General features: G+C 38.1%; 1 protein-coding gene across 1 annotated transcript in view; it reads right to left on the bottom strand.

Annotated features, from left to right (window-relative positions):
* LOC308135033 (uncharacterized protein) overlaps positions 1-19,582 on the bottom strand; it is a 61,931-nt gene extending 42,349 nt beyond the window's left edge. Inside the window, exons 1-4 of the mRNA XM_080502907.1 lie at positions 19,380-19,582; positions 5,184-5,270; positions 4,409-4,486; positions 2,372-2,647 (exon numbers count right to left, since the gene is read on the bottom strand). Of these exons, the coding sequence (XP_080359033.1) occupies positions 2,372-2,647; positions 4,409-4,486; positions 5,184-5,270; positions 19,380-19,572 (634 nt within the window). The 5' untranslated portion in view covers positions 19,573-19,582. The remainder of the gene's footprint in view (positions 1-2,371; positions 2,648-4,408; positions 4,487-5,183; positions 5,271-19,379) is intronic.
* Positions 19,583-20,318: the final 736 nt, after the last annotated feature.

Genomic DNA, 20,318 nt, shown 5'->3' with positions numbered 1-20,318 from the left:
AGCAGAAACATATCGGTCCTTGATATTATTTGGCCGTACAGAGTGAGTGGGAGACAAACTCCCTCTGTGAAAAAATATGACTCAAAGTATGGTTTCTCTTTCCTGCTTCATTAGATACTCAGCGATGTGAGACGAGGAGAAGTGGAGAGACATGGCTCCTCAAGACTCCAAGTTTAACCTTCGATGTTCTGCCTGCCAACAGAGAGAATGAGCTGCTTATATCCAGCCATGCTTAAAGGATACTTGCAAAAATTAAGACGAACCTTTAAATTACCTTTTCACACGCTTTTAGTTCGCTTAATCCTAAATGTTGGACACATGGCATACTTGATGTTTTTGCCCTTCAAAAATGACCACATGTATGCTTTAGCTGAAGAAAAAAAAGCTATTTCAATTAGCATTTAGAAACAAAATGACACTCAATTGTTTAGAATTGTATTTGTTTTTTATTAACTGAGCACAACTTTTAGGATTTGTTATTATTCTGCAGTTGCGGGAATTTGTGGCTAAACTAGGCTTACGAATTATAATTTCCTTTGCAAACAGGATTGCAAACAGGAAAGTTTGCAATGTGCAAATGATCAAGATGAAAATAATCTATAGACCAAAGAGAGGACAAGTTTAAGTCTACAGGGTGATGACACGATGTCGAACCACTTTGACCTCCATTTTGTTTGGAACAGCTTTTTAGAGATGTATTAATGCTTTAATAACAGCAAAGTTACTAATGTATTTCATCTTCTGAAAATGAAAACTTATTGGACAACCACCTGGAACATTTAAATCTGAGAAAATACTGCAATGACCTAAAGACTAGAGCAAAAACCAACAAAACTATGCAGCCTAAACTTATCGTAAGTACATTTTTCACCATTTATCTTTGGTATTAATACCTCATGAAGAATAATAACACGTTTCAATCTGCCTTGTTGCACATCTATTGCACAAATGCTATACGACGTTCAAACATTGTGCACCTTTCGGGTTAAATATTAGTTTTTACATATCTAAAAGTTAAACATTTTTTTGGGACTGTTTTCATCCATGTGACGTAACAGGATTTCACAGAATGTCTCGAGGTATTTGGTGATTTGGTGATGGCAGGGTTAGCTCACGTCCAAATTTGAAAATAGCAGCATGAGGTTATGTCACTACAGGCTCGCGTGTGAATATTTGATGGGCTGCAGGAGGCTATCCTGATGGTCAAAGATACAACAGCATTTCCCCTTCTAAACTGAGTGAAATGTGCGGCGAGGCAGCCTCTGATAACCACTGTTGTGCGGTAATAATTTATTTGGGCAAACAAATGCTGTTTCTTGAAAAAGAAACAGCATTTTCTTTCCCGAAAAGATGTGAAATTATCTGCAGTATATCATTATCTGTGTCACTAATGCATCAGATCTGTCGTAAGAACAAGTGAGCGCAAATAATAACTGTTAGACAATTGCTGGCAAGACATGTCAGTGAGAAGGTACAGTAAACAAACAGTAGGTCTACACGACAGCAGACAGTTAAAGAGTCATTTAAAGAGTCAGTCCAAGAGGTTTTTTTTTACCCCAGAACTATTACATTTGAGTTTGATTGAAATATTAATTTGGTCAATTTTAACCATTTGTACACCGTGGAGAATTACATTGAGAGGATTCGAGAGTCTACAGCATTGCATGCATATCTCCTCCTGTTCTGTGATGAAGCCCTCAGATATGATTACACAGGAGGTTACAAAAAATCATGACGCTCTGCACATGTGGGATTTTGTTGCTTGGCAACTATAAATTTAGCTTCTGTTGTGACTCACTTTGAGCAGATATTGATTATACATCTACAATATTAACTAAGTAGGCATGCTGTTTCTTGTTATACTGAAAAAATTAATAATGATGGGTGAAAAGAAAGCCTAATAAACTGGCTCTGGGTTGCTCTCAGGCTTTATTGTGGTTAATGATCATGTTATCGAACAAATCAGCCTGTTGATCTCGTCTGATTGTGAAGCCATGAGGCCACAAGCAACAACAAAAGCAGAGCTGGGACTTTATGAGCGATCATGAGAAAAGGCTGCCCTCTGCTGCTGAAAGTTTGTCCTCCGTTGTCACGCTGTTGCTCATCTTCTGTCACCACTCACCTGGCCTGCTGCAGAATCCCAGGCCTACTCTACAGTTCTGAGGTTTGACTAAAAAAATAGAAGATATGACCATGGATTTAGATTGTTTTTTTTCTTTAGTTTTTTTTTCACCATCCTCTTTAACGTTTAACTAAACCCAGTTAACCTGGAAAGGTTTGTATACATAATGTATTCTCATCCTCCTGACTCCGGCCTCCTCTGTTGCCCCAGCATTCAGTACAACATGCAACCAACCCCGCTTTGTGATACCTGCAGAGTGGTCCATAGATTGGACTCCTGGGCCACCAGAAGAAAATGGATCGCTGCTTTTAAACGGACTGTTCCCGCTGGTGTTTGTGGTGGTCTTGTTCTCCACACCAAAAAGGCCAGAGCTTTTTTGGTTGTCCATAGCTGGACTCTTCCCAGTCATCCCAGACATCCCCATCATCCCTGTCATCCCAGTTTGACCAAGATTGGAGGTCATGCTTGTCTGGAACGGTGGCAGGCCGGACCCCATGGTCCCTCCCATTCCAGACTGAGAAAAGCCTGATGACATGGACAAACAACAAGAGCAAAAAAAAAAAGAAAAAAAAAAAACGTACATCAGCAACAGGGAAACAGCTCCATACTTACAAATAGGCAAAGTTTATCTCAATATAAACATGCCATATGTCATAAATATATGTCAGCATGTCAGATAGTTTTCATAAGCTTCTGTTCATTTTCTGCAAAGTCAGCAGTTCCACCTTTGGCTTCACTAAATAAGTTTTAAAAAAAAAATCAGTTTATGATTGACAGTGATTAACTGCACCAATACAAAGAAGCTATACTGAAACTGAAACTATACAGTATGAGATTGTTTACAAAAAAAGATTAACTGTAACTGACCTACTGATGAGCAGTGTTTGCAGCCAGAATATGATTAATAACAGTCCCCATAACAGCAATCAGCAGTATGAGTCAAAATCTAAGTCATGTTGTAAACATACAAGTAAATCCCACAATAAAACCTTTAATAGACACAAAATGACTCATTACCTTACACACATTTTGATTTAGATTTTTTTTAAACAGAACCACTGTGCAGGAATAAACAGCTAATTCTGTAAACTGGCCTGTAGCTAAAGCTTTTTTTCTTTGCCTTTGCAGTTTCTACATCGGTCTGCAAAGTATTAAACTTAGGGTATCAAACTTATTTCAGTTCAGGTGCTGCATAAAGCCCAATTTGATTTTGAGTGTGCCAGACCAGTAAAATGTCAGCTTAACAACACATCTATCATGATCTGTTAACAACTGCAACTTTGATTGGTTTCCCTTCGTTAAAATGAATGACCACAAATGCAAACAAACAAATACGATACATGAAAATCTAATTAAAAATGAATTTTGCAAAAATTGAGAACGTCTGAGTTTACAAATGAAAGGAAGGGAGCATTCAACCTAATGCCATTGTAATGATACCTCTTCATGTAAAATATAGTGAAATTATGAATACTATACCATATCAACTTTGTTGCAACTACAAATCCAAAGAAAAATTACAGTTGAGATCGTCTTTGGTGATATAGAGGGATATTGCACATGTTGATATCACCAAATTCAAATCATTTGCAATATGCTGTGTGGCACTACTATACAACAGTGTTCATTTTGGCCAAAAAAAACGCCTATGCTTTAGAAGACATGATTGTACTTTGTGTGCAGTAAGACAGGTACTCTTATTAAAACGACAATGCCAAATAAATGAAAAATATGGCTGTTACTTTTGTCACATTTAAAAAAAAAATAGATTGTCTTTTAAACTTTTATGCTCTATGAAGTCTTCCCTTGGACACTTTAAATCCATGATCGGACAAAATGTTTGACTATTCTGCTTCACTACAGTTACACAGAACTGCTATTTTGTATGCGTGTTTCAGTATAAATCACCACAGGGGGTACATATGCTGTTAAAATAAATGTTACCCTAGCATCTGAATGAGACACCAAAGGGAGTAAAATGGTAAAATGTGTAGAGTATCACAGAAATTCTAGGATAAAAGCAGGCAAAGAAGATTACGCAGTGACCCACATACGTACAGTATTACGAGCCTGTCACAATACACACTACTTAAGTGTTAATGTCCAAGAGGGCTGAACAATTACAAAGCAGCAGCTTGCAAAGTGTTTTATGTTTATGTGGCTTTAAAATACCAATCTGCGTTGAGCAGCTTCACATCCAAAAAGAAAAAGATGCAATGGGAATGCAATGTTGTGTTATTAAGTGAAAGGTCGATATGCCACAGGAAGTGAAAAAGTAAAGTGGACCTAGAAACGAGTCAGGCATGCTGCTGTCCTTTGTCTTGTTCAGGCTCCACTGATCTGTCATGCCACCCATCATTGGACCTGAGAGAGAGGAACGAACAGAGGGAGAGACAGAGACAGAGCGAGCGAGAGACAGAGAGAGAGAGAGAGCGAGAGAGAGAAACAGATAAAAAGGAGCAAAATTAAATGAAGCAGTGAGGCTGAGCATAGAAAACAAACATACAAAGCCAATGTCCCATTTTGCAAAACAAGTCAGCAAGATCTTCAGAGACAGTCCTTCCACCTCCACCTCTCACTTGTCACATTTACATGCCTGTTTTGTAACAAAGTCTCTGTATGCCACAACACTAATGCTTCTGTCTTCTTACATTGTTATATTATGATATAAAGACTTTTACATTCATCTTTTTTACCTTTGTCCTTTATGTTCCTGCTGGGTAAAACGATTTCTGTATGAAGAACTGGTGACATAATGTACTTTAGTTTGTGATCATAATCAATTATTTAATGCATTTTTATATGAGTATAGTTATATCTAGTAGAGATACATTAAAAGAGGGATCATGTCACACGTGATAAAGGTGGTTATAGAAATGCAGCACACCAAATGTTACATCTATTTTAGGTTCAGTGCTGCAAGGCAGCCCACGGCAGTGGTTGTGTGAGATGGTCACCTTTGAAAGGCCAGTTGTCGAAGCAAAAAGTCAGATTCATACATTGCCCTCTATGCTATGCTCATATGTCTATGAAATACGGTTTGTGGTTTATGGGTCCTCACCAGACAGGTAGTCGGAGCTGAAGGCAGGCTGCCCGGGTGGATCCTGGCGTCCACCTGACGACATCATGGAGGACATCATCCCCGGACCTACGGGACATACAAAGCGTCATTTTTACGATTCTCAACCAACATACGCCACGTGATTGCTTTCCACTTAACCTGTGATCAATTTATTATCTCTCTCTTTTCTGATCCACATATTCCTCCGTCGTGTAAAGTAGACATATACCAGGAGTCATCCAAAAGCTTTCCATAAAGTGAAAAACTGCACCTGCATCTGTCTGCCACTCTTGTCTGTCAGCTGTCTGCCTGTCAAACAGGTCCCACTTCCCAAAACCCGCCTGTGTGTGTGTGTGTGTGTGTGTGTGTGTGTGTGTGTGTGTGTGTGTGTGTGTGTGTGTGTGTGTGTGTGTGTGTGTGTGTGTGTGTGTGTGTGTGTGTGTGTGTGTGTGTGTGTGTGCGCTTTTCATCTTTTGACAGTGAGGCGAGCAGACACAACACGTCGCTGAGGGGTCTGTCACTATGGTTACAGTCAAGGGGTATGACAGCATCTCTGGTTTCCATGGCAACTCTTGCTGTTGGCAAATGTTTTATGGGATTGATGCATTTGTGCCACACACACACACCCCATATATCACAAACACAGTCCTGAGAACACGATAATCGAACACTAAATATTACACACATTTATAAAAAAAGCTATATGAAGGAGAGAGAACAAGTGAAGCACTGTATCATAAAGTCATCATATGATGGGATAATAGAAAAAGACAATATTAAATGGTAATATCACTAACTTCTATTAGGATCCACAGTGAAAATGTATATCAGAGTTTATTTTCATAACAATAACATGCTGCAATTACTATATAAATGGAAAAGTAAACTATTATAGTAAATTTTTTATTATACTACTATAGTAAAGTTCACTATTATCGTTTTCTTTGCCTCTAATCAGCTGTTTTAAAGCATTTTGTTTGGGTCATATTCACACATGCAATCACACACCAATAGAGATAGCTGCCATGCACTAATGTATGTGTAAAAAGGGACTGTTGCTTCTTCCCCATGAATCCAGCAGCCTCAGCAGTGGTAGAATTGAGGCATCTGTCCATGGTACTGAAATAAGGCTGAAAGAGAGCCAGTACATTAACACATCATGATCTGCTACTTTGCTTTATCTGACTACAAATAGGCTATTAAACTGCTATTTTCTTTTCATCAAATGTATTTAAAGCTCATGAATATATTTTCTCCCTATTGTCAGCGTAATTGTGGATCTTTTGCAAAAACAGAAAGATGGCTTAGATTTAGTTCATTTGTGAGATTAATTTCTCTGTTACCGTCCATTTTCTGCTATTTTTAGTACAAAAGAAAACACAAACAGGCAGCAGACACATTAACTGCAGAGTCATTTTAGAACAATGTCAGAGGATTGCTTTTCCTTCTCTGTCTGGGTTTCCTCTGTGTCGATTGTAGAATCTCTTTCACTTTCTGTTGGTTTTCCGTTGGTGTTTATTTTAGGTCTTCGCCATTTTAATACATAAAACTGAAATGTTTCTGAAACCTAATCGAGTGTCTGTTTCTCATTGTATGTTTAATGGAAGACAAAAACAATACATTAGTGGCAAACAAATTAAAAGGAGGTATTTATGTGATGGCTCTGCCAGTCGGTTGATTTGTCAAAAACTACAATGAATCAAACAGTTAACTGATTGTGTTGTTATCGAATATATGTGCTGTTTTTACCACATACTCTACTAACAGCAACATTCCTTTTAAGCTGTGCAAGAAGAGTTTGATTGTTGTGCTTTTAACTCAGTAGGACTGAGACAATCACCCGGAACCAGTTTTCTTTTTCAGAGTTTTCAGCATGTATCCCACTCTGAGGCAACATGACAGTGCTCCAAAACAAAATGGTCAAATCTACTTTGGTAGCCTATAGAAATGCTCCAGGTGTACCATTATAAACACAAAGCCCATAGAAGCAGAACATCTCATTATAATAGGCATTTATTATTATTATTATTATTTGCAATGTTTATAATCATTCCCTTTTTGGTTTGTTTCTGGCACACAGTCTGCACCCGCAGTAACAGACAGAACCCAGACGGTCCTCTGACGACAACGAGCCTCAAGGTCAAACACCCATTTTTTTTTTTATCTCCCCCCCCAAAAATACTATTAATATGTCATTTCTGCATCACTGGACTGGAAGCGCTTTCAAAGCTTTATGCCAGTGGAAACAAGTGAAACATACAAGAGGGGATCCGCACACAAAAATAGCCTTCACTGCGTAGTTTGAAGTAACACAGTCTGATGGGCTTCACACTGTGCTGCAGTCACTCATTTGCAGTTTTTGCTACATAATGCAAAGCTGACCTTTAGTTGGCTTTGGCTGGTTTTGTTTTTAATATGGAGATGAAAGGAGGAGGAACAATTGTTTGGACTTGTGTTCCCTAAAGTGAAACACGTGTACAAACAGAAGTATGAAGTTACAAACAAAACATTACTTTCCCTGTAGAAAGCAAACCACTGGCTGAAGCTAATTCCTCCCACTCAATGTATTACCTGCTTATTTGTTGTTCTGAATCACTTCTATGATGGTTTACGTTTCTATAGTACAACTACTTTCAGCTTTAAAAAGCTATTGAGGCTTAAGGCTCTGGTAATTTGACTTTGGAGTTTCCAAAATGGAACAAAGAAAGTTGTCTGAGCTGCCAGAGGCCTCTGGGAGCTTTGCTGTACTCTGACTCAACATGGCAGAAAAATATCTGGCAAGACCCCACGTCCGCTCAGCAATGCTGGGAAAAAACACGGAGGGTTTTGTCTTTCCACGCAACTTGTTGACAGTCTCCGCCAACGGTTAATGATATTGAGATAGATGGTCTTAAATCGTTTCAAAGAAAATACGTGTCAATAAGGAACTCAGATAGACACTATCTTGAATTATTGGCATCATGAAGAATTTGGGCACTTGTAATGTAAACTTGGAAAGTTCTGTCTTCTTCTTTCACCAATTAACCTCCTGAATTAGGTTAAAGGCTCTGATGAAAGAGACCCACACCTTAATGTATTTACCCTTGATATTCTTTTATTGCAGTTGTAATCCTGCCTCCTTCAATGCAACCATTTGTTTTCTGGGAGGTCAGCGTGCAGCATCCCCGGGTGGTTTGGGCTTAATGATAAGTGCACTTTTCTGATGATGGTTGTGCCATGAAGAGGTTGCTGTAGCGCCACATTCCCTTCAGCTCAGGGCAAGAGCTTCCAGATGATGGCAGCCAGCCTGCAGACAAACCTGCTGATGCCGTTTATCTATAAATATCTCATAGGTTAGTTATAGTTCAGGATCGAGGTCAGTATGTAGTTCTCTTTGCTGCTCAAATTATCCTCCCAAAAATCTATTTTTTTCAAGTTTATTTGAATAAAATTCAGTCAGATTTCCATGCAGATAAATACTCCTATTAAAGATTTGCTCAGTCCAGATTAAGAATATTTCTCCTTCATGATGTGCTTATTCTACCGGTCTGTCCTTCACCCTTTCCTGCTCCCTCCCTCCCTCCCCCTGCTATTTTGCAGACAATATTGGCATGCATATGACCTGAATGCTCTTTCCGTGCCAAGGACGGTGGACGTCAGTGTCAAACTGCTGCATCCCACCCCCTCAGCCACAGCTGTCATGCTCACTGTAGAAACCAGAGCACTTGTGGTTGAGGGAATTAAAGTAAGAGAGAGGTGAGAAAGGCAGGGGGAAAGAAGAGAAGAGGGACAAATGAGAAAAGGTGTATCAGTAAAGGAATAAGTGCTCTATCAACGGTCATAAAGAAGTAAAACCTTTTAACTAAATCACCAGCTATATCCAATAAGTAGGATCAGTTGTGCTTGAGAGCTAACATAAATGAAATAGGAGAGTGCATCTGATAGCAAGCGTTGGAGCAACTTTAATTTATTTCTCATGAACGTTTGCCACAATATGAACCCCTTCTGACACAACACAAATATTCCGATCAAAGTACTTTTATTTGCTTTTACTGATTTTACTAATTCAATCTTAGTTACAAGCACGGCAGGTGTGTAAAATATTTGAAGCGTCACAAAATATTCTATGTTTTGCCTGTCATGCTATTTCGACCAAAAATTAAACCTATGGGTGTGATGCAGAAGGTTTAGATAGCCATTGATACCGCGTCATTGCAACTTGCAGCATATGATCCTGGAACCCTAACCCTGGAAAATATGAATTAAAAAAGGACAAAATGCTAAAACAAACTCAACAACTGTTAATAGTATACTTGATCTTCTGCCAACCCTGTTGGTCGGTAGATAAAAACAATGTGAATTTGGTTTAATCTATCATTGACTCGAGATCATGGACAAAGAATGCAAAACAGCCTTCAAATTTGACTCGATATAACATTTTATAAATAAATCAAATCAGTGAGGAGTAAAGACATTTGGATAAATGATGACATCCTCTGGGTGAAGATGATTCCCTTGAGACTGCTGAAAGACTCCTGTAATGGTTGCTCTGTAATATTGGTGCAATTCCATGGCCACTGAATACACCGTGCAAATCCTTTCACTGTGACTGACAGCTGAAGAATAGTTTCTCTAAGAGGGCTACTTCACATTTAATCCATCAAACACAGGCTTATTCCATGATTTTACTCTGCAATATTATTGCATGTTGTCATCTAAAAACACTGTGTAACATTCACAGTTGTACAGTATTTTCCAGGTGCAGAGAGGACTGGCCCTCTGGGGTCTGTCGGTCAATTTGCTGTTTTTCACTTCACCTTTATATTTCACCATTTTAAACTTTGAAATTTGATTGCTTGGTGAGTTAATTTTTTCCGCAGAACCCCACCTGTGTGATTATTTATTCATTTTAATATACTGTGTGAACTACAAAGATTTGAGTGGGGAAAAGTTCATTATTTTTATATGTGTATATGTGTAAATAAACAGTTCCACAACTTAGAAAGCATACCCAAATACATACATTTAAATACAAACACATATAGGTCACAATTTTCTGTTTGTGCTCTGATTGGTTCTTCCAAATAATAGTTTTCTTTCTCTTTACTCATTAGAAGTAAGTATGCGATAGGAACAGGCTTGTAAATTAATCATGATTACATTTTTCTTTCATATTTCAAATTCTGTTATCTTGAATTCTCAGACTGTGAATGGCCAGTGCGCGTGCAGGTAATTTCTCTGTTCAGGCAGTTTTAAGTGATATGTATGTTGGTATTATAATAAAGATAAATGTACATTATATTGTGTAACCTTAATGAAAAGAAACATTTTTACTGTGAATAAAAATTAAATTACTCCCTTCAAACTTGATGACTTTAAGGATTCATGTAGAGTTTTTAAATATGGATTGTGACTCAGTTTTATGAATTTGGCCATCATACTTTCAGGGAAGAGAACACACTGTACACTGTAAACTTTCAAATGAATGAAAATCACCAGTAAATAACAGAACTCGGAAGGCTTCAGTGCTCTTATGATATACTGACTGGATTCATTTTTATTTTACCATTGTAATACTGTCAAAAACGTTCAATAGGTGAACGCTTCAGCCCCTTTTTCAAGGATGATTTGAACTGTCAAAATCTGGATTTCTCATCGACAGGAATGGAGGAAAACAATAAAATAAATCAAAAGGGATGGCCAAATTATTCAGAATCCTCCCAGAAAGTGTAATTCAATCATGAAACATAGTTGTGACAAATTAAGAGCAATGTGCAACTTAGGTGTCGCTGAGAAAAACCACTTGTGATGAAGTAAAACACGTTGCTCCGCCTGCCATAGTGGTTTAGAGTGTCAGTCGTCTGTTTGCTCCTGAAGTGCTGTAAAAGCTTCGCTTACGTCAAATTCACTCCCAACATTTTTGCTGAAGTCAGCACACACACACACACACACACATCCTAATTATTAAGAGTGACAGCTAAGGTGTGTGTGATGACCTCACCAGAAGTGCTGCTGGTACTGATGCTCAACTGTACTGCAGTCACATGTGACTGCAGTGTCTCGCAGTGTACCTTAAAAACACACGCACGCACGCACGCACGCACGCACGCACGCACGCACGCACGCACGCACGCACGCACGCACGCACGCACGCACACACACACACACACTCAGGAATGCAAAAGTGCCTCAAATACACACACATACTGCAGAGTCACTGGTCTTGTCGACACTAAGAGGTCCCTCTCCCCCGCTCCCTCACTCCCACTCTCTCTGCACCTTGGTCACACATAGTAAAAGCACACACACACACACACACACACACACACACACTGCAGGGATGTGTTATCATGCCTCAGCAAACGCAGCTACATCCCAGCTTGATAGAAACACAAGCAGACTGCAGTAACGTCTCCGTCACTGTGCCACTTTGTGAGCCCACAGTAAGCTAAATTTCATTGTGGCTCCCCGTACACCCGGACAATATCAAAGTCAACAGGAGTAGATAGAGAGAAAACTAAAAAGGTGTGTTTGTCTATTTAACACAGTTCAAATTCATTTATTTTCTGAGATATATACAAGTTGCACATCATCATTATTCATTAATTTATCTTCTATAGGGCTGAGTGGATACTCATGGTTGCAGGGCGTGAGTACATCACGGGGAAAACAAACACTCACACTAGTTGAGAGACACCCATCAACCTCAAGCACATGTTTTTCGACCGTGAAAGGAAACCAGAGTAATGAGAGAAACCCGTGGATGCACAGGGGGAACTCCACACTGGAAGATGCCTGAGGAATTGAACCTGAAACAGTTTTTTTTCCAGAGGACACCACTGCACCACAACACTGCTGTGCAGCACGACAAATCATGTTCAAGATCAACAAATGTAAAAAAGAAAAAAAGGCCTCTATAAAAAGATGAAGGTTCAAATGCAGATTTAACAAATCCAGGTCTTTCATCGGTTTTTCGTTTCGATATTCAGTAGAGATAACATGTTAAGGAGATGTTGATGACGGGTATTGAGTCTTGCTCTCCAACATATGTGTGGAAATACACATGAAGGCTTAGGAAAGCTTAGAGAAAGATCTATTCTATGACTAAACATCTCTGCTCATCGTGTGTTTAACACCTAAGAGACAGGTAATATTTTGTCTTTTTATCCGAATGATTTCCCCATTTCTTAACTCCAGGGAGCAGAAAATACAGCTGCTTCAATCTGTCTATAAAGAGGCTTATATACCAGCTCCTCTAAATTTCAAACTATCAAAGAAATAAATAAACCTGAGACATTCTGAATGTACAGTATGTTCATCCTTAAGTGTCTATGCTGCCAAATTATCATAAGTAAAGGAGACGATGAATATTTAAAAATAAAACCTCTTTCAAAAAATGACGTTTTTAACTGGAGGTTGTATTCTGGGGATGGATGTCACATCATTCTGTATCAAATGTCCTGTTCACACAGCAAGTTTAAGGGTTCGGGGTAAAATCTATATATTTAGAGGTTCATTTGTTCATTTCAGAGTTTTGAAGTCACAAAAGTGGGATGTTTAGTTATAAACTGGAATAAACACATGGAATAAAAAAGTTTTAAAATATAATAATCTTTGTGTTTTAAAAAAAGATGAAACAGTAGTGAAAGGTTTTGACATTGAGGACAGATGAGCTTTTGACTCTGCATTGTCTTCATATTGCAGACGTTGGGACAGTTACAGCCCTTCGTCACAGATGAAGCTTCAGGCGAGTTCACTATTTTCACAATTTTAACAGCGAGATGAAAACCCTGCATTACAACAAAATACTCGAAATATATAGCAGAGTGGAAGAAAACAGGAGAATAAAGAAATGAAGCGATAGCTTCCCTGTCTGACGTGACAGGATCTCACTGATTTGTATTGATTCTGACGCGCGCTCTGAACATCAAACTGCAGTTCTGTCAGGGCATCCTGTCAGAAATACTTTTCATATGTATCGTCATATATTGCACCTGCAGACATGTTAAGCTTGAGTAACTTATAGTTTTGCACTCTATTACCAGCTACATGTTAATATGTATTACATTTGAAGGCTACATATCTATGGATCTCACAAATAGCACTTTAGTTCAGATTAACTATCCATCATCTGTCTTCAACTAACTAATCAGACAAGTTTAATAGCCTGAAGTAAAAATACCTCAAAACAACAAGTTGACTGGAATCTGTAGTTTATGTTTCCTTCTGCTGGTTCAATGAAATCTTACCACTTACAAATGTGGTCATCAGATTGAACTGATCTTACACGAGACTGTTTAATGTCTTTCACCCTGACTTGCTTCTCAAATGCTTCAACTCCTTAAAAACTTAAAAGCTGGTCTTCAGAGTCAGATTGATGCCTGACCTTGAATTTTGATGTAATATTTCCCAGACATAACTGGACGGATCATCAACAAATACTGCCAATCCAGCACAGAACAATAGAATAGAATAGAATAGAATAGAATAGAATAGAATAGAATAAAATATGAATACTTTATTAATACCAGAGGGAAATCCTTTAAATATCCCATAAAGCAGCAATAATGTATTATAGAGAAGTTCTAATCACTGCAATATGCTACCTTGGGTTGATAGTCTCCATCTGTATCTACAATATGAAGCAGGATTGTTTCAATATGACAATTTAAAGGTGATAGAATCAAGAATAGCGTATCAAATGGTTAATTTATTATCATAGTGAAATGCATTGAAAGATCCATCCATCAAATATCCTCATTGAGATGCTCCCAAATCTAACTTGACAAACTTTTTTTTCCTTTTTATTAAGAATATACAAATAATGCTACAACTCAACATTACTAGTGGAAAAGACACAATGATTTTATTTTGAATTGAAACCCACCTTTTCATTTGAGAAACACAAACATATGAATTAGTTAGACTTTACTGAACCATATTATTCATCTGTGTGGACTCCAGGAGCCGTACGCTACCGTAGTTTTAGTATGAATCAATATTATCATGAACATGAGGTATCCACAATGACAAACTTGAAAATGTCGAAAGATGTAACGGAGAGAGCCCAGACGGATTTCACTCGATGTTGTTAAACTCATCATACTTGTGAGTTTGTAGGGTTTGCATGTCAAGGATCTTTGATATGAAAACATTTGAGAAACCCTGTGGTCAAACATCTGCTGTCAGACACGTTCTGATGTTCAGTGTCATACAAGAACACCCATATGGCGCATACAGTGTGGAGCCGAAAGGCCAAAAGTAGTCACCAGCATTTTAAATAAACTCTTGAACACACACACAGTATTATTTCTATTAATACGAAGGACATTAGACAAACTTTAACTGACCTAATTTTGAACCTTAACCCTGAAACCCTTGGCTTTTTGTCCCCTTAAGGATGTTGACTCTGAACATCACGGCTGAGGAAATATAAACATGAAGGATACAAGGGCACTCGTAGAGCCCAAGGATGTGTTCTGGTTGATCATACCAGCTGTGCATGATATGTCAGTGACTGTGTGACACGATACGACAGGCTGATGGTTTATCATAAAGGGTTTTTTTAGAAAAAAGAAGAAAAAAAAAAGAAGAGCCGGCACGCACGCAACTCAGTCTGATGTGCCATCTGTGTTTAGGTTCACAACTCTCACACCCATCAACACGATCTCATCTGTGTGCTGCTGTACGGTCTGTCCGCCATCACCACCCCCTGTCTGATCTCATTATCCTAATGTATATTTCTAACAACATACAGTACAAGAGCTAAATAAAGACTATCGAACACATAAGTTGGAGATTTCCAAATCAACTCAAAGTGACTTGAAATTTATAGAATGAAAATGTATATGCGGAAAAAATGTCATCGTTGCACAATGTTCTTCGTTTATTTGAGCAAGACAAGCAACATTTAATCATATAACTAACGATGAGCGGAGGAGAGTCGCACCCAGGGCTGAACGACTGCCAGTGTTGGCATTTTGCAAAATATTTTGCTCACAAAGGCAGGAAATTGAAATGGAGTCAGTAAGGTAGCTCAGTAAGAATAGATGCTAGTATTGGCGAGTTTAGTCATTTTAGTCATTTTAAAGTGTAAATACTGCAACTCTTACCATTCATAAGAAAAGTGCTTGATGCTTTTTTTGGGTGAGAGTCCTGAGACTCTAGATTATTCATTTCATATCGTACTCATGTTGTATCATACATATTCAGTAGGTTAATGAAGGTATCCACAGCCAGTTTTAAATTAATAGAAAGGGGGATATTTGCTATGTACGTAAGAGTATTAGGGCCACTGAAGAAAAAATAATTGGAGATTTAAAAAAATCCTCATGCACTTTGAAAGAAAGTCTAAATAGTCAGTGCATTGACCTCTTCTACAAAATGCATAGCAGGCAGTTAAATGAACTGGTGAAACTCTACTTCAGAACAGGCTTTAGCTCATAAACACAGTGCAGTTTTCATCAGTATTCGGACTTCAAGGAAATCCAGTGAAAAATTAGATGTTCAGAATAGTCATAATTATGTAATTGAATGTGACTATTTCATTATCCACAGGCAATTTTTTTTCTTCAGTGCTCTGCTTCTGTAAAATCTCGACATTGATTTTTGACTTTTTTATCAAGGTGTGACAATAAAAAAAAAAAAGTTACCTCTGATTTGTTTTTTTCTTCAGTGACCCCTAATAGTCTTCCGTTGAAATTATTTGGCACAAATCAAGAAATAAACCAAAACTATAAACAAATGTACTTAATGTTTTCACAAGAAACAAATACACAAACGCAGCTGTGAAAGTAATAAATTCAAATACACATATATTATTGAAATAAGATATTACTCTGGGCATCTGCATGAGCACTTTCTAAGTATGTTCTAGTAAGGTGTGGAATTTTACCCATCCTCAGGTACAATTTACACCATGTAATATACGTACTTAAGAAATAAAAAAATGATACTGTATTATTCCCCATGGGGAAATTCCTTCTCTGCGTTTAACCCATCCTCTTGATAGTCAGCCACATTGGTAACCTGTGGGATTCAAACCTGTGCATTTGTTTTACTTTGTTCCATTAGTTAATCACTCTGTCTACCTTCACAGGTTTCCTCATGTGTGTTTTCGTTGTAAATTATTACAAATCGAGCAGCGTTACAGCTAATCTACTTGAGCTTTTTACTCTTTGATTAACACAGCAGCAGATAATCACGTGATTATGATGATTTAAACTTCTGAAATCAAAATAAAAACTTTGTCTTTTAGGTTCATCTGCTAGTGCGGCAGAGTTTTTTTGGCCATTTCTGCTTTCTTGACGGTTGTGTGTCAGACCCTGACAACGAGACAGGTTAATATTCAACCCGACAGACCATCGTGTGCCACAGGCTGGAAGCTAATTGTGTGTGCGCGAGTGTGTGTGTGATGGTAATGATGGTAATGCAGCACTGTCTCTCCAGGCTGACACAGTGTCACACTGACAGGAAACGAGAGACCGAGGGGAGAAACAGACGAAGAGAAAAAGAAAGAAATAGATAAACAGAGCTAAAGAAACAGACATAGAATGAGGATACAGCCTGAAAGACAAGAAGAGGGCAGAAATAATAACAAAACAACCCTGCAAAGACAGATTTAGGTATACAAAAAAGCAACATATCCTGATTATTTTGTTGATTATAATATGAGAAGCTTGATTCATTGTGCAGTAAGCAGAGGTTCAGGACTATTAATGGACTGATGACTCAAAACCACACAATCCCTTAATTTCCACTCATTTGAATTCAGCCAACGGCCCAAACACGTATCTGTATCCTGCATGTGACACTGCCGAAAACAACGTTAATTATTAACACAACTTGTCTCTGTGATAACCAGCAGCAACAACTACTTACGGAAGCACATGTTCAAAGTATTACATTTGCAGTGCATGAGAGCTAAAATAAACATATGCCTCATTTGTGCATGAATTAATCATTTTGGTCTTGTATTAAAAGTTCTTGGCCAAAGTTAATCTGGTAAGTCTGCATGATAGATCCCACATTTATCATCAGCTTGACACTGACATTAAAAACATACATATCACAAAAAAATTGATCTGCAATAAACTCTACTTAGTTTCCTTAGAGATTGTAATTTGATTCATTATTTTAAGATTATATTATACATGGTGGCAGCAGTCAGAAGCACAATAAACAAAGAAACTAAATGGCAAACCAAGGAAAAATACAAGCACAAAAACTATTTCGATCAATGTTTTGCTGTTGCAACCAAAAAAAAACCTGTTAATTTGAAGTACAAATTCCAAAGACGTTAACATAATTCCCTGAAATGTTTACTTATCACAAGTCAAAGTGGAATCGCAATACTCAACAACAATATTACACGTTCTAACTATTTCGGTGCACCGCTTTCACAGTTTTGTCCATCAGCTGTGGTCTTCACAAGCTTTAGAGAGCAGATTTGTAGAGAACAAGTCTGTTTTGTTGTGACCTGTGATTAATGCCATACTATCTTCATTTATAAAGTGCCGTCACACAACAATGTTGAAATATAGTGTTGTACATCTGGAGTACAACTATAAAAACTATCAAATACAACTAAATCGGCAACAAAAGAAAAAAACAAACAAATAAAATTTAAACAATAACAAAAAATAAAATCAGATCAACGTCTCATGCTGGGTCGAACTCTAATGAGTAAAAGTAGGTTATAAGATGATCAGTGCAAATCACATCTTTACACAAGTGGTTAGACAATTGTGAATTAATAGCAAGGTCCATTCCTATAGTCAGAATCATCTTTTAAACTCTATTGCTACTCTTGCCATCCAAATGTTGGAAACCCCTTAATCCTAATCCAGATTTCCAATAAAGAAACGAAGAAAGAATGATAACTGAGGATGCATAAAAGCAGATGAAAGTACCGGTCATGTCAAAGAAGGTTCAATAATGCAACTTCAAAATTGGGATTTGAAGTCCATGTCACAGTTATAAGTTGAGAAAATCAAACGTTTTCAATACATGAAATCAAACGAAGTGAAAGGCTTTCAGCTGATCTTATTTTGTTACCGATCCAAAAAACTGTTTATGACTCAAAATCCAAACAATTTTAAGTTTCAACTTGGGTGACACCCAAAGTTCGGTTGTGAGATTGTGAATGGTGATTAGAAAAGCAACAAAGAACAGTAGTTAAATAATCATTTTCACTACGTGTCACCTGAAAAGAGATCTAGGTTTCGTACTGTGGAAGGACTAATTCTTAAAGTCTGACTGTTATAACATCATAACATAGTTGTAGCCTCAGTGTTTATCATAGATAATGTGTCTTTATGGACTTTGGATCAGTTATCGGGAGGTTTGCGAGAGAGAAATATATCCCATTCATCTTTCATAAAGCTGCAACAAGTTGGAATGCAATAGGCATTAACAGAGTAATGTGAAAAGAGTTTAGTGCATGCTTCCTTAGAATAAAAAAAAAAAAAAGAAGGAATACTACTGCAGTCTCTTGTTCGCACAAATGACTCCCCCTCCCCTTGAAGTTTGAACAAGTCCCCCTCTATAGGCTATAATAATCCATGCCTCTGTGTGTCTACAGGGCTTTTGTGTCTGCTCTATTTAACTCTCCAGCCTGGATGGCTCCCTTATTTTCCATCTCTCACTCTTCTCCTCTTCCGAAAATCCTGCAGTTCAACATTTTTTTAACCGACCATAACTTACTCTTAATCTCTCAGATTCAGCCCTTCCTTCTGTCGCACACGTCTCCAATGTTCAATTAATGAAAGGTTAGCATAAGATGAGAGTTTATCAAGCATAATAATACTGCATAATAAATGATATGCTATGAGATATTCTTTATATTTGTGTCAGTTTATCAATCGTGCAAAATAAAGCTGATTCCAAGAGGTGGTGAACTTGAAATATGGGAAATGTAGGTGGATCTTTGCGAGTTAAGTGGGAATAACATAAATCCTGTCAAACACTGAACCTGGAAGGTGTGGTTGAGAGCTCAAAAAACATCACTGGGTGCCACTAAATACATTTCTGTATGAGAAATAATGTTTCATGCCAAAGCATGTAAGCCACCGACTCTCCTCAATGCGGACCAGCCAACTGGAGTCTGACCTCCATCAGACGAAGTGACGTACGCCACAGGGTTCAACGTCACAGCAACAGAAGTATCTGCTGGTTGCCATATTGTGGGCGCGTCTTTGCCGAACACTCGCCACTCACCGCTCTTGGTGTCCTTCCCGTCCAATAAGGGTCGATAGTCGCTCTTGGAGACCGTCTCCCCCACCTTGTCATCGTAGCTTTCTTTCTCCAGCGTGGACATGAAGTCTCTCTTCAGCAGGGGCTCAGCGGGAGCCCCTCCCTGCACTCCACCTCCTCCACCACCACCCAGGGCATCTCGCAGGCTCAGGTCCATAGTCCTGTTACTGAAGAGGAAAAAAAAGAAAAAAGAAAAAAGAAAAATGGCGAGATCACTCATAATTCTTTGCTGGTTTTATTACCCAGTCATGGTTCCTACGTGTCACAATAAACGCAGCTCATAATGTTTGTGTCCTAAACACCATTTCTCACTTGTGTAAGACCTGCTGATTCAAATCTGCAGCAGTACGATTACTCAGCTCAGACTGTTCTCAGATTAAGTCAGCAAAAATAGTAATCACCACAAGAACAGATGAATCTTCACTGTCTTTCTCTTTATGCTGTTCAGTATGACAAATCTAAAAAAATATTTTAAAAATGCATGTCTGCAAGTGTTAAATTTCAAGACTACTATCTTACTTATTGAAAGATGATGTCTTGTTGATATGCTTTTAGTAAAGTGTGTTTTTGGTGGTTTACAAAACATACAATATAGACAGCAAGAATGCATGCCATGCATTACTATTAACTGATAAATGAAGAGGGATAGTTAGTTCTACAGCAGTAACATTGGAGAAATGGAGGTTGCGTTTCACCCTTGTTTGTTTTGTTTGTATCAAAATGAGCCCTGGTTGCAAACGACATGGGAGGAGAAAATCCATTCAAGAAGATTTAAACTGATTGGAGTTTGGATGCAGTGAAGCCCAAAGAGCTCTAAACAAAACAAGTGGACGACATGACAGGTTACAAAAGCTGCTTATTCCTGCAAGCAAGCATACAACTGTAACCAATGTGCATATTGGA

Source organism: Blennius ocellaris, assembly GCF_963422515.1.
Source record: "Blennius ocellaris genome assembly, chromosome: 10".
Lineage (NCBI taxonomy): Eukaryota > Metazoa > Chordata > Actinopteri > Blenniiformes > Blenniidae > Blennius > Blennius ocellaris.
The sequence above is the reverse complement of the archived record's forward strand: the minus strand, read 5'-3'. Positions and strand labels throughout refer to the sequence as shown.